Here is a 13,002-nt window from a genome sequence, read left to right as displayed (position 1 = left end):
GCAAAGCAGGAAATGAAAGAGATTGCTGACGTACCACAGGAAAATGGGCGTGAAGGGAACTTAAATGTGCTAAAAGAGTTTTCTAAAGAAAGGGGAGGAAGCAGAGAGGGAAGCAGAGAGCAGCATCGGTTCTAAGGCCTTTCCCTTAGCCCCCTCCTTGCCACCAGCCTGGGCAGCGAGCAGTTCCCGGGCAAACCTGCTCTCTTTTCTGATCCCCTTTCCCCAGAACAGCAGGAGAGGTGAGTGCCTCCTTCACCCTGCTCTTACTGTGGGTCTGCCCCTTTTCTCCAGCTGTTGAGAAAAAGGCTCATCCCCTTTAGCTTTGGGTTAGTTTAGCACAGAGTGGGTGGAAAGCATGGTACAGTATACTATCAGACATCCTGCTAAAATTCAGCTATTTCTTGAAATACAAATATTTCAGTATGAACAAAAATAAAGACAACCTGAATTTCAAACAGGTGACCCTCCTTGTTCTCTGTGCTCTGGTGCAAGACCTGCTGCTGCTTCAGCATGGAGGTGGAGAAAATAATTATCCTCCCTTGCTAGGCTTTTCAAAACGATGTGAATAATTTACTACTTAGCCAGAGGAGGAGGAAATCCTTTTAACCGTAGTTATATGCCTTCACATCTTCAGATGTACTAAGGGAGAACTTCATTGTAGATTGATACGCTGCCTGGAATGTTTTATTACATTTTTGCAAGTGTAAGGTCTCTACAAGGGGCCAAAAATAAAAATAAGCCAATATATTCAGTAACATATTTCCCTTTCTGAAGACTAATTTGTGGCAGAAAAGAAATAGAAGAGGAATATTTTAGGGTGATTCACAGTTCAACTAGACAAAGTGTCTATGTTTGTATTGTGAGGGCAAAAAGCAACTTCTTGCTGATGCTGGAAACTGCAGTGCTCCTTCATGACAAGGAATCCAGTTTCTCACTCTCTGAAAGCAGGTGCTCGCAACAGTTTAGAGGTTCCTCAGGTGACTTTGGCTTCTCAGTGCTGACAGAAGATGACTGCAGTAGTTGGGGCATGCTGCGTTACTTACTTGCCCCATCTGCCGCAGGGTCCCTTTCCCCCAAACTAATGAGGTTGTTGGAAAGGACTGGCAATGGTCCCCCTCCATGAAGGTCCCTCTCCATCCCATTTGAAGCAGAAGGCTTCAAAGACTGCGAGAGGTTATTTCACGGAATCACGGAGTTTCAGAGTTGGAAGGGACCTCTAGAGATCATCTAGTCCAACTCCCCTGCCAAAGCAGGATTGCCAGAGCACATTACTCAGGACTGCATCCAGGCGGGTCTTGAAAATCTCCAGAGAAGGGGACTCCACAACCTCCCTGGGCAGCCTGTTCCAGTGCTCTGTCACCCTCACCAGAAAGAAGTTTTTCCGTGTATTTGAATGGAACTTCCTGTGTTCTAACTTGTGCCCATTACCCCTCATCCTGTCACTGGGAACCGTTGAAAAGAGCCTGGCTCCATCCTCCTTCAACCCACCCTTTAGATACTTGTAAGCATTCATAAGGTCTCCCCTCAGCCTTCTCTTCTCCAGGCTAAAGGGTCCCACCTCTCTCAGCCTTTCCTCATAAGGGAGAAGCTCCAATCCCTTAATCATCTTAGTTGCCCTTCGCTGGACTCACTCCAGCAGTTCCCTGTCCCTCTTGAACTGGGGAGCCCAAAACTGGACACAGTATTCTGGTTGTGGCCTCACCAGTGCAGAGTAGAGGGGGAGAATGACCTCCTTCGACCTACTGGCCACACTCTTCCCTATGCAGCCCAGGATTCCATTGGCCTTTTTGGCAACAAGGGCACAGTGCTTGCTCAGACGCAGCAATGTACAGAAAAGTTAGGTATAAAGGCTATGCAGGCAAAAAGATGGATTTGGTGCTTGCTGTTTGTCAAGAGAGGCCTGATGGACTCAGAGCAGAAAGGAAAGAAAGAGGGCAGCTAATCCTTTTATCCAAAGGCTAACTCTCCTGTTTTATTATGCATTTCTATCTAATTGTCATGTTTTTGTTAATCATCGTCTGGTTGTCTCAGAGACAGGCTGCTTCAAAACAGCACTGCATCGAAAACATATTAAAAAGCCAATTCCTTGTTAAACATTAAAAGACAACTTTCTTGTTTACAGGAAAGCTGTTCAGGTATCCAGAACGATTTAATGTCTGTGCAGTAACACAAAGCACCGCAAGGAGGGAGTGCAGTCACTGCTGGCTATCAAAGAAGGGTCTGGCCCTACATACTTTGGGGATCTCTGAATACTCGGGATAAGGGGAATTCACAGTGAGTCGGATAGGAGAAACATGGGACCCAGAGGATTTTAGGCCTCTACTGAGAGGAACAGGGTTGCCACTGGACCCTTGTTCACCAGTTTCAGGAACATCTGAGTGTCATAATAACACAGGAAAAAATTAGAGGTGAACATGCCCATGCACCTGTCGATAAGAAGTTCAGTGTTCTGAGTTTGGGGGTGAATATTGTGCCCGGCTCCTTTTCATATGGCCAAAATACCTTCTGTCCCTGAAGAAGGGTGGCCAGGTCCATCCTGCCTATCAAGAGATGCCCTGGCCCACCATATACTCCTATTTCTGACTGTGGGCTTGCTGACCTGGGCCAAAACCATGCCAGGGAGCACCCTGGCACTGAATCAGTATAACTGATGATGGGTTAGCTCTGGAGCTTGTGTCTTGGCCCTGTGTAACTTGCTAATAGGGCTGTAGCCATATGATGACAGCCCATTGCTACCATAACAGCCTTTACCGTTTTTCAGTGCTGTTGTAGGAAGACCGACACTTTCCTTGGCAAAAATAAGTCTTAGCTTGTTTCTCAGCAGTGTCAGTTGTGCCACCTGTTATCAAAGGAAGAGTTCAAATTTTTAGTTTTGGATCAAAGATTTTATACAGCTTGTCGGGGAGCTAATTAAGTATTTCAAATTCTGGTTGCTGGCTGCTATCTGCCATTCTGTTAGCAGAGTCAGACATAAACATATGATTCAGTCAGCACTTGAGTGTGTGATGTTGTTTAGCAAGTGCTTCCTTAAAAGCATTTCTACAGCGTGCTTTTGGAAGAGGTTTCCTGCATAGGGAGAGTAGCTTATCCTTGATGATTTCAGGTACCTCAATGGGCTTTTTATTGCATGGTTACATGGTGTGGAGGAGTGGTAGAAGGCCACAGGTCCTTTGTCTGAATAATGATGACTTGAAAACAACTGTAGCTTTCTTTTTATTTTTATATTTACTTTTGTGTGGAAAGCCAGGAGTCTTTCACTTTTACAAACACTTCTCAGAAATCTTGGAGAGGAAAATAATTATTTTACGGTGAATCCTACAAAGAAATAGTCATGAACTGTAGGCTGAGTTCATTAAATGAGCACTGTATCTTTCACTAAGTTGACCTTCTTAATGAAAAAGTTTAAGTCATCACTCTTTTAAAAGTTAGTGTCACATCATGGCTTATTTTTGCCTTCAGTTGAATATGTTTCTTTTTATTTGATGAGGCAGATGAAAGGGCCCCAACCTGTGGAAAGGAGGGAGGGGATAAAACACAAAGCTAAGGGAAGATATTTTGCTGCCTGGGCCTTGCTCTTCCCAGGTGTGTTGTACTCCTCCCCACCTCTGCCACCTCCACCTCAGCCACTGGGCACTGCTCTGTCCTTTCCCAGGGCTTGAGGCAGAAGCACAAGACGTGGGGACATCTCCTGCCTCCTGCACCTTCCCCTCCGATGGGCAGCCCTCTTGCCCTGTCATTGCTGGATGCCTGCAGATTTTATTTTAAGGTGATTCATAACTGAGTTTACATGATACAGCCAGCAATCTCAGCTGCATCATTTAAAGCCTACTTTCATAGCAAGCGTCTCTTTTTTTCCAGGCAGACTGCTTAAGTGTCTTGTAAATAAGCAGCACGGTGTTATTAAATGTACATAGTCTAAATCTTATAAATAAATGGAACAGTGAATCAAGTTACTTCTCTGCATTTTTATACCCCGTTCGGTACTCAGGATGGGGAACTGTGACAGCACCCATTACTCAGTCCCAGCTGGGCAAGCTGCCCCTCTGGGCTGCAACCACAGGAGGAGCTCAGCAGCAGTCCTGTTGTTATCTACATAAGTTGTGACAAAGACCTCCCATTTTCTATGGGGTAGCCGTAACAGAGAAGAATATAACTGACTTATTTAAAAATTCAGTCACAGACCCCTCCAGGACTTCAGTACTTATCAAGTTCCAGTGAGACCATATACGTTTTTCTTCCTTTTCTTTGCTTACCAAGTTGTCTATTTTAAAATTATCCCCTAGCCTCTCTTTAGAGTTTATGCCACAATCCATCGTGTCAGACTTTACTGTAGGAATTCTGAAAGTCACAGATGTACTAAATTGACAAGTTAATAGTAAATGTTTTGGTTGGCTGGTAGCTAACCAAGAATTATTTTCTGGATTAAATAATCCGATTTGTCTGAAATGAGGGGTATCACACATCTGTGCTTATTAAATTCTCTAAAATTGTGCTTTTCCAAGTGAACTCTTAAAAATACTGTCAAAATCCAGCTAGCAGTCACTGGTATTTTTGCCTAGAAAGACTTTCCCCTAATATGTTGCTGCCTGGGTGTAGGTGTAAGTTAACGGCATCACATGTCGCCTTTCCTTGTTTCACAGTTACCGTGTTGAGGAGCCCAGAAAGGAATTTGCAGCATGAAAGCAGACGTGTGGCTGTGCATAAAGTGCTACTTGATGAACTTATCAAGATGCAGCTGAACAGCTAGGAAAAACAGCCAGCAAAACCCACAAACTATAGTCTGACAGCATCTGTCTTTGTGTCAGTAACAAACAGACGCCAGTGATGAGGTTCTGCGCGTAAAAACAGCTCTTGCCATTTTTGTCCACAATCTATATTAAAAGTAGGGCAGGCGGCATGACACCTGAATAATTTTGGTAGTGAAATATGTTATTAATAAAATTAAAAAAAATCTAGTCAGTACAGGCCCACTGGAATTGACTTATCTCACAAATATTCTGTAGATTACAATGTATTTTCTTTAATTTTTCTTCCATCTCTTTTCTCCTGGGTGTGCTATGGGTGAAGACAAAACCTGGTGTCATTCGTCCTGTGCTGGTGAAAGGAAAGAGTGCACAGCAAAAAGAGGAGCCCTATCAGCCCAATCCTTTTAAAAAGTACCTTGAAGAAATCAGTGATCAAGATACTGAGCGGGTGAGTAACTCTCACTCTGAAGGATTTTGTAGCCTCAGCTAGTTTCCTTAAAGATGATGGAATAATCTTAGATGCCCATTTTGTCCTTGTCTCTTCTCTTTTTTTGCAAAGTTAGATGATTCCCCAAGGGGCACTTGGCTCCTGAACGAGGGTCTCTACACTGGAGACGGGCAGCTGGGCTTTCTACAGGGATGGATTTTTTGGTGATCTAAAAACCTGTGTGTTGAGGAGAGGACCTTTTTATGAAGTCTGTAGGAAACACTGTACAAAAGATAGTGGAAATCCTGCGCTCCCCTGTCAAACAGGTGTCTGGATCAGATCTACTAGAAAGCTGTTCCTCCATTTGGGGTCCAGACCCCATCCTCTCTAAAGAGAAATGAGTACAGCAAGGACTGGGCATGGTTCATTCTTCCCTCTGCAAGGGAGACTGCAGAGGAGCCTCAGTGAGTTTCCATGTCACTCCCCAATGTGTAGATCCCCCAGGTCCATACTCATGTCCCTACACAGGTTGAAGACACAGCTTTTCTATCGCATGCAAGGGTCATTAACAGGCAGCCCACGGGGGAGCAAAAGTGCTGCCTTCTCCCACAGACCTCTGCATAGAGCCATAGGATCACTTTGCAAAAACACTTCTTGAACTTTGCTGACCTGTATAAAGCATTATCTCAGAGAAATTCCGGATGGTTCTGTCCACATTTTGTCATGTTTTGTGTTTGTGTGCATTATTGTGAATTAAACGTTAACTGTGATACATAACCTGAATGTCCCTGTAGGAGCTTATTATTAACCTATCCAGTATGTTCGGCATCTCCCACCTGGAGGGTAGTAAAATGAAGTCAGTAGTCCTCCTGTCAGACATGATGTGAATAAAATACCTTACTAATTGACGTTCTCTTACTTCTACCCCCCTCTAGTCACATTAGAGAGAGACTTTAGCAATGGCAGTCCTCTTTTCTTCCCTTTATAACTGTTTTTTTTTAAAGATTTACATTTTAGTTCTTCCTGTTCCTCCCCATTACTCTGACTTGCTGTCAGACAATCCTGGCATTTCTCAAGAGTACTGCGTCATTACAAACAGAGGAAGATTTATTTGTAGTATTAGTGGGTTCCAGCAACGTATATGTGTGGCATCAGAAGGTTTCTCATTCTATAGGTTCTACAGAATGCAGAGTTTCTGTAAAATATAACAAAAAATGATGTTTTACAATTTGCTTCTGAACTTTTGAGGTTGACAGTGGATACTTGATTTCAGAGACTACAGGTGAATTCATAGTGAGTTTTTCATGCTTTAACTTACTGAAGACTTTCTGGTGTCAAGGCACTGTGCCATCATTCACCTGGGATGAGAAAGGAGGAGAGCTGACCTGGAGCTGCTGGTAGAGAACATCTGGTCTAGGCCACCTCAGTGGGACCTCTCTGCAAAGTCAGGGGTAGCTCATACCTCCCTTTCATCAGGGCTGGGCACTGATCCTGCTGGCTATTGTTTTGGTGATGAAGGAATGATGTAACCACCAAACTTTGTATTTTCAGGCAGATACAAACCTGAGGTTATTGCCATAGTCTGAAGCTTACTGACATTTGAAGTTAATTGTGAAAACCAATCAACTTATACCTTATAAATTACTTATGATACATATTACTGAAGTATTGAGGACATAATAAGACCGTGAATATATGTGGTTGGTATAACAAAAGCTAAAATTATTTTATCTAAAAGTTATGTGTTAAAATGAACTGAACAAATAGTGCACTGACTTTGACAGATGGAAAAGTTAATTCACAATGGATATGTTCACTTTTGCTTCCTTTATTTAAAAGAACAATTTCATGTGCTTTAAAGTACTGATAAATTGTTATTTTTATGCTAACCTAAGAAATACCACAGGTTGCTGTAAAATACTTGTTATTAAGTATTAAGAAACTCGCTATTAAGACATCTTTGTTCTGAAAAAGGAAGTACTTTTAGACCCGTATTTAGATGGATTCACTGACTTAACAGAAACCGGTTTTGTTTGTGCGAGAAATGGCTATAGGATTCTATTAGTGGCCTAATACAACAATTAATAGCATGATAATAGCCAGATCTGGAGAACACACGAAAAGCGCTAAACATGACAGCATATGCTTGTGATTCCAGCTCTCGCCTCTCAGAGTAGGTTTGTGGTGCTGATGTAAGTCCCTTGCGCGTGGAGGTGACTTGGGTGCCCACATGAGGGTGTTCACAATCTCACAGCATCTGTGAAACATTCCTGAGGGGTTTTAGTGCCTGTAAGAGGGCTGCAGCACTGCCTGTGGAACTGGGCTTAGTGCCCAGACAACAGTTTGAAAATTGCGGTGGTTGTCCCTAACCGCGGGGCTGTTAGCCTACAGCACACTCATTCTCCCTCTTCACCTGCTCTCAGTAGTTAGTGTTTTTTGGCTGCGCAGCGGCTGGCTTCCAAGGAGTGGGAGGTGTTCCCACCAATATTACCCCCGAATCAGGTAAAATAACTGCTTTCATGGGATATGAGAGCTGTGGATTAAAACTAGGAGACTAGCAGCCAGGCTTCCTGCTTTCTGCGGAAGAGCCGGTGTTAGTCCACTTGTCCTCAGCTAAGAACTTAGCAGGCATCTACTGTGGCTGAGGTCAAAACTGCTCATCCTGTTACTGATTTTCCCTGGTTTTCTTTGGAGGTTTTCCCAGTCCTGCTGGGAGGTTCAGCTCTTATATTTCTGTTTTCTCCCTCTCTCTGTTTTCTTTTCCTTTCTTTCTAATACCATTACCAACAACTCCCTTCCTAGATGATGTTGCTGCCCCTTCTTCACCCAGCCCATCTTGAAAGGGCAGACCCTTTCAGGCTGCATCCTTTCAAGGATGGTGCAGACTAGATGAGGTTCCAGATGCTGTCAACTGTATTAACTTCTATCTTTTGATTTTTCTTAGACCTCCGCAACACCTTCCCTCCCTGCCAAACCTCCCAATGTGGCACTGAGCACTGGCGACTATGTGGGTGACATTCAGTTCGAGACATAATGATGCAGCCAGCCTTAACTGCTGACCTTCAGCTTCATGTCCCTGTGTTGAACATGGTTTTTTTGCACACCAGAGAGTAGCTTGTTTGCTTTTCATTTCATTAAGAAAGGTCCCCATCGGGAAAGGGCCCTTACCCTTGTAAAAAAAATGGTAATTTTTGCTTTAACAGGCAGCTGTTCTCATGCAGATAATCCAAAGTAATGGACAGAGACAAAAAGAGACTTTTAAATTAGTAAGGATTGTCTGGAAAGGATGTAGCTCAGCTCACAGATAGCTCTTTTTATCTGTGTTCTGAGTATGCCATATATAGATTGACACAGATGTGCCAATAAAATTTATAAACCAGGGAAAAATCCCATTTTATTTTGGATTTTTCTGATATTAGCTTATACTGCCTTATTTTTTTTGTTTGTTTGTTTTGTTTTTGTTTTCCTGAGGACATATACAACTTGTAACACTAGCTATTCAGTGGATATTCCCCCATCAAACACTTGTTACAGACAGCGTGTAGTATTTCTGAGATTCCAATCTGACAGTATTATCTTCTGACGTTTTTAGATGCCTTTACTGGAGATGGTAATTTCCCCATCATGAGACAGAATTTTTTTCCTCTTGCTTAGTACATTTCAGTAATGTTTCAGGAATTTTGCAAGTATGCTCCAGTTTGTTCAAAAAAGCATTGTAAAATATATTGGAAGTATACGTAACTCATGAGCAGTGCTGAGGTGATGGCTTCATGAAAATTTTCATTTGAAACCGGGGAAACAGAATCTTTTGGGGGGAAAAAATAAGGCATTTTGTCACATAGTAATATGAAAACAACTCACAACGTATGTCAGAGAATCCACGCACTTGCAAATATTTATTAACAAGAATCTGCCTCGGCTCCTTTGTCATTAAAAAAAAATAACCCACTTTGGGCAACAGTAGAGCAAGATAAGGATGAACTAAGGAGATATGAGTTGGCATGAAGTTGTGAGGCCGGTTTGCCAAGGTTTATCATTAATAGAAGTAGGGTTGGTGCCTCTGAGGAAGAGTGGCAGGAGGCAAGGTCGGTGTGAAGCTACTGTTGCCTGGTCCCCTTCCAGCTGCTCTTGTCGCTGCCAGGCTCCGATCCACTCACTTGCTCACACTCGTGCTTTTGGCGGGCAATACATTAGTTTCTGCTGGAACTAATCGCAGCTCTTGTCATGTATTTTCTGGGTCTTGAGCCCAAAGGCACCGCATGCAGGGGAGTTCCTGGTCTCGACTCAGACAGCAAAGCGGGTGAGAATTCAAGATGTATTGTATCAACAGCCTTGGCAAAACCTAAGCACGAGATTTTGTGCCAAAAGCTGAGTGTGCATCTTTGACTCTACCCCAAATCTTTTAAATATTTTTTTTTCTTAAGATTTTATCCTTTAGGTGCAAAAAGCACATAAGTATTGGGTTTTTTTAACCAAAACCACTATTGAGTACTGACAACTTGAAGTAGTGAAATATATTGTGCGTGCACCTTCACTGGTTTAACACTTAAATGTCCGAAAAGGCTTGTTAGAGTCTTGTTAAGAAGCCTGAAGTGCTCCTGCTAATACATAAGTAAGGCAGACTTTCTTTTATACCTCTCAGACATTGTTTTCAGATTGGTTTTGCTTCCAATCCACCCTCTCTAAAAAAGTCCCAAAATGTGACCATTTTATCCTAGCACATGATCCTTCCGGGCTTTCCTTTTCTGTCACTTGGGCATCAGTTAGTTGAGCTGCAGGAGGGAGATGCACTGGACCCCAGACAAAGCATAACTGCTTTAATGGGACATCAACAGCAGGTTTTTGAGTGTGTACTTTCATGCCGATAAAAGTGCCTAGTGTAGAGCAATTGTGCTGGCATGAAGGTAAAGTATCTTTCCTAGTTAATCTTCAAGCCCTGTGAAACATAAAAAAGGTGCAAGACAAGCACTTTGCTTTCTGTCCAAAGCTTCTTTTTTGCATCCGTTAATCTGTTTCTGTTTACTTTTCTTTTTTTTTCATAGGAGACTGCTCTCCTACACCCTCTGTATCCAACCAAACTGATCCCTTCAACTAAGTCCCCTTTGCGTCCTCCGTCTGTCTCCCTCGCTGACTGTCTAAACCCTGGACCTTTCAGCCACTTGTCTTCCATCACGTGTGATGTTCATGAGAATCCTTATAGCCCTTACAGTCACAACTCTTTGTACAATAAGGTGAGCGTCAAGTGTGGTGTGATTCAAGAGCTTTGTCAGGTTTTTATCCTTTTAGTTCTAGGCAGAATTCAGCTGAGTCATTAGGATTCTGTGCTGGCAGGTACTCTGGGAGATGCATCTCAGATGCGTCCCTGGAGATGTTACTGCTTTTCCTTCCCTCGGCCCAGCCTGTGTCAGGGTTTACTTCCTCCAGATCAGCTACGACAGGGCTCCCACCACTCTTCTTTCAAGTTATTTGTTCTCTAAAGGAGGAATAATCTATTTCATCCCTCATGCTCAGATTATTTTAACATTTACCCATATTAAAGTAATGGGCCATTTCTTTTTTTCTTGGGGACTGAGGGAAGGGAAGCTAACCTGAGAGAAATACAGGCTTTTCCAGTGGCTTTATCTGTCATCCTGACAAGCAGTTGTCTCTTGCCGATGCAAAGGGAATCGTGCCTTTGTTGATATTTGTGTCTGAAACAACAGTGAAGAAAGACAAAATCTCTGTAGTCCAAGGTGTGTGGGTGACAGGGCTGGCTAATGACCTTTGTAAGGTGAAATCTAGACCCTATGTCTCGGCTGAAGTCTTTTTAAAGAACAGATGGCATGAGGTATTTATAACACCTCAAGAGAGCCCCTGTCTGGTGTTAGAAAAGCATCAGTTGTGGAAGTCCGTGGAAGGTCCTGTTTGTACCCCTCAAATGCACCCCTCCCATGTCCTCCTTTTCTAACCTGGAATCTGGCTGCAAATGTTCAAACCTTGATGCAATGAGAGGTAATCCCATTCTGAGATGTACAGTATGCTTTATTTCGGATGCAAGACGTTAAGACACAGGCATTAGGTGCTGTTTCTTTGGGCTATGTCATGGTTTCCTCCTCAGGGGAAGCACCAGGGTGAAATATGCATTGCTAGTTCCAGGCACACTGGGAGCCGAGACTGCTTTGGAGAGAAGTGTCACCTCTGTAGAGAATGTATGTTGGTCAGCCGTCAGACTCTGAAGAAATGCCTTTCTCTCCCCATTGGCTAGAAACATAATTTAGGTTAACAGGCAATGCCAATAGTGTCTGAAGTTGGCCCCTCCATCCTGTGGGATTTATAGAATTTACCATTTTACCCACTTATTGGGATGGATCGAAACTAAAACTGAAAGCAACCTTCAATTCTGTCTTTGAGGCATCCCGAGCAAAAGCACCTTTTCACATCTGCTAGACTGGGTTTTGTTCTGTTTCAACAAGTTTCCTGGTTCATCGCAGGGCATTCACATGAACAAACAAACAGTTCATGTGACCGCTGAAGCCATTTTTTCATAATGAAAATGGGTATTTGCAGTTGATAATGAAAACACTGATAGAAACTCAGAAATTTGAATAGGAAGGCAAATAAGGCAGGGAAAAAAATGCCTGAAGATAATTAAGATAGTGTAATTTTTTGGTATATCGTGTTAGCTGTTTTCTCAAACAGGCATATTCTTGTTGAATAATTGCTATAATAAGGAAATTTTGCTGCTGCTCTGATTTCCCATAGCATTATGCACACAAAACTCTTCTCCTGAATGCAGAGGTCGTAGGACAGCCCAGCCTGTGTATTTGGATTCCACCCATATGGTGATGATTACAAGGCCTCTCCATCCACAGTTTTTTATCTCAAGGAACTTTTGTCATTCCCAGCAACCTTTGTGAGCTTTGCAAACTGATAAATGCAGCCACACCTCTCTGATGTTATCAGGTTCTTCCTGTACAAAGTAAATATGAGAGCTACATCACCTCTTTGATTTCTTCCATTTCTCTGTACAATATAAATTTTCTCTCTTTCTTGGGTCATTTTTTACTGTCTGCTGTTAGCAAAGGTATTGCACATGTTTTTCCTGTAAGCTTCACACATGTGTAAACAACTTTTATTTTACTTTTATATTTTATATTTTTTTATATATTTTGTATGTATTATACATTCTTATTTTGATTTTTTTGATTTTGAACTCTGACTCTCGAAGTCTGCAACTTTCCAGGGTTGAGCAGCGCCATCCATAGCCCAGAAGGCACTGAAGAGTGCAGTATTCTATCGAAGAAAAACTCAGAGGTTCATTTAATTTTACTTCAAATACTTCTGCAGCAGCATTTTGAAAGGTTAAGTCATCAGGGAGCTAATTTGGAGGGCTGTATTTTAGATGAGACCCTACAACTGACCTGCTGTGACAATTTAAGCAAAAAAAAAAATCACCATTTCAGGCTTCTGGTTGGCTTCCCACTGCCATCCCTCTCAGCGTGTAAGTGGAATAGACTCCTGACTTTGGTCAAGACCACATACAATGATAAAGCTTGTGTTTCTCTAAACGTGTCCCTTAATTTAGTTAATATAGCAAGTTTTCCTTCTCATAAGATTTAGTGAAAATCCACAACAATCTATGACGTTAACCATGATTAGTACAAAAAAATTCAGTAATTAGATCTTCTGAAGCAGGATTGGTGAGAACGACAAAGATTTTTGAGACAAATATCTTTTCTGAGACTTCTTTGGAGTATTTTCAGTATAACTCAATTTACCATTGATTGTTTCCTAGTGTTTAAAATGATTTTAATTATTTAATTATTTGCAATAATTTCAAAGTCTGAGCCA

The 13,002-nt window shown here is 42.3% G+C and overlaps 1 protein-coding gene across 2 annotated transcripts in view; it reads left to right on the top strand.

Moving 5' to 3' along the window:
* Positions 1-13,002, top strand: part of MLIP (muscular LMNA interacting protein) — a 123,705-nt gene that overhangs the window by 86,354 nt on the left and 24,349 nt on the right. Inside the window, exons 11-12 of one of the 2 annotated variants that reach the window (XM_082480881.1) lie at positions 5,068-5,193; positions 10,215-10,403. In XM_082480881.1, coding sequence (XP_082337007.1) covers positions 5,068-5,193; positions 10,215-10,403 — 315 coding nt within the window. The remainder of the gene's footprint in view (positions 1-5,067; positions 5,194-10,214; positions 10,404-13,002) is intronic. The other variant, XM_082480882.1, reaches the window with a different exon arrangement.

This window comes from Vanellus vanellus (genome assembly GCF_965231255.1).
Source record: "Vanellus vanellus genome assembly, chromosome: 3".
NCBI lineage: Eukaryota > Metazoa > Chordata > Aves > Charadriiformes > Charadriidae > Vanellus > Vanellus vanellus.
This window is presented reverse-complemented; position numbering and strand designations above follow the sequence as displayed.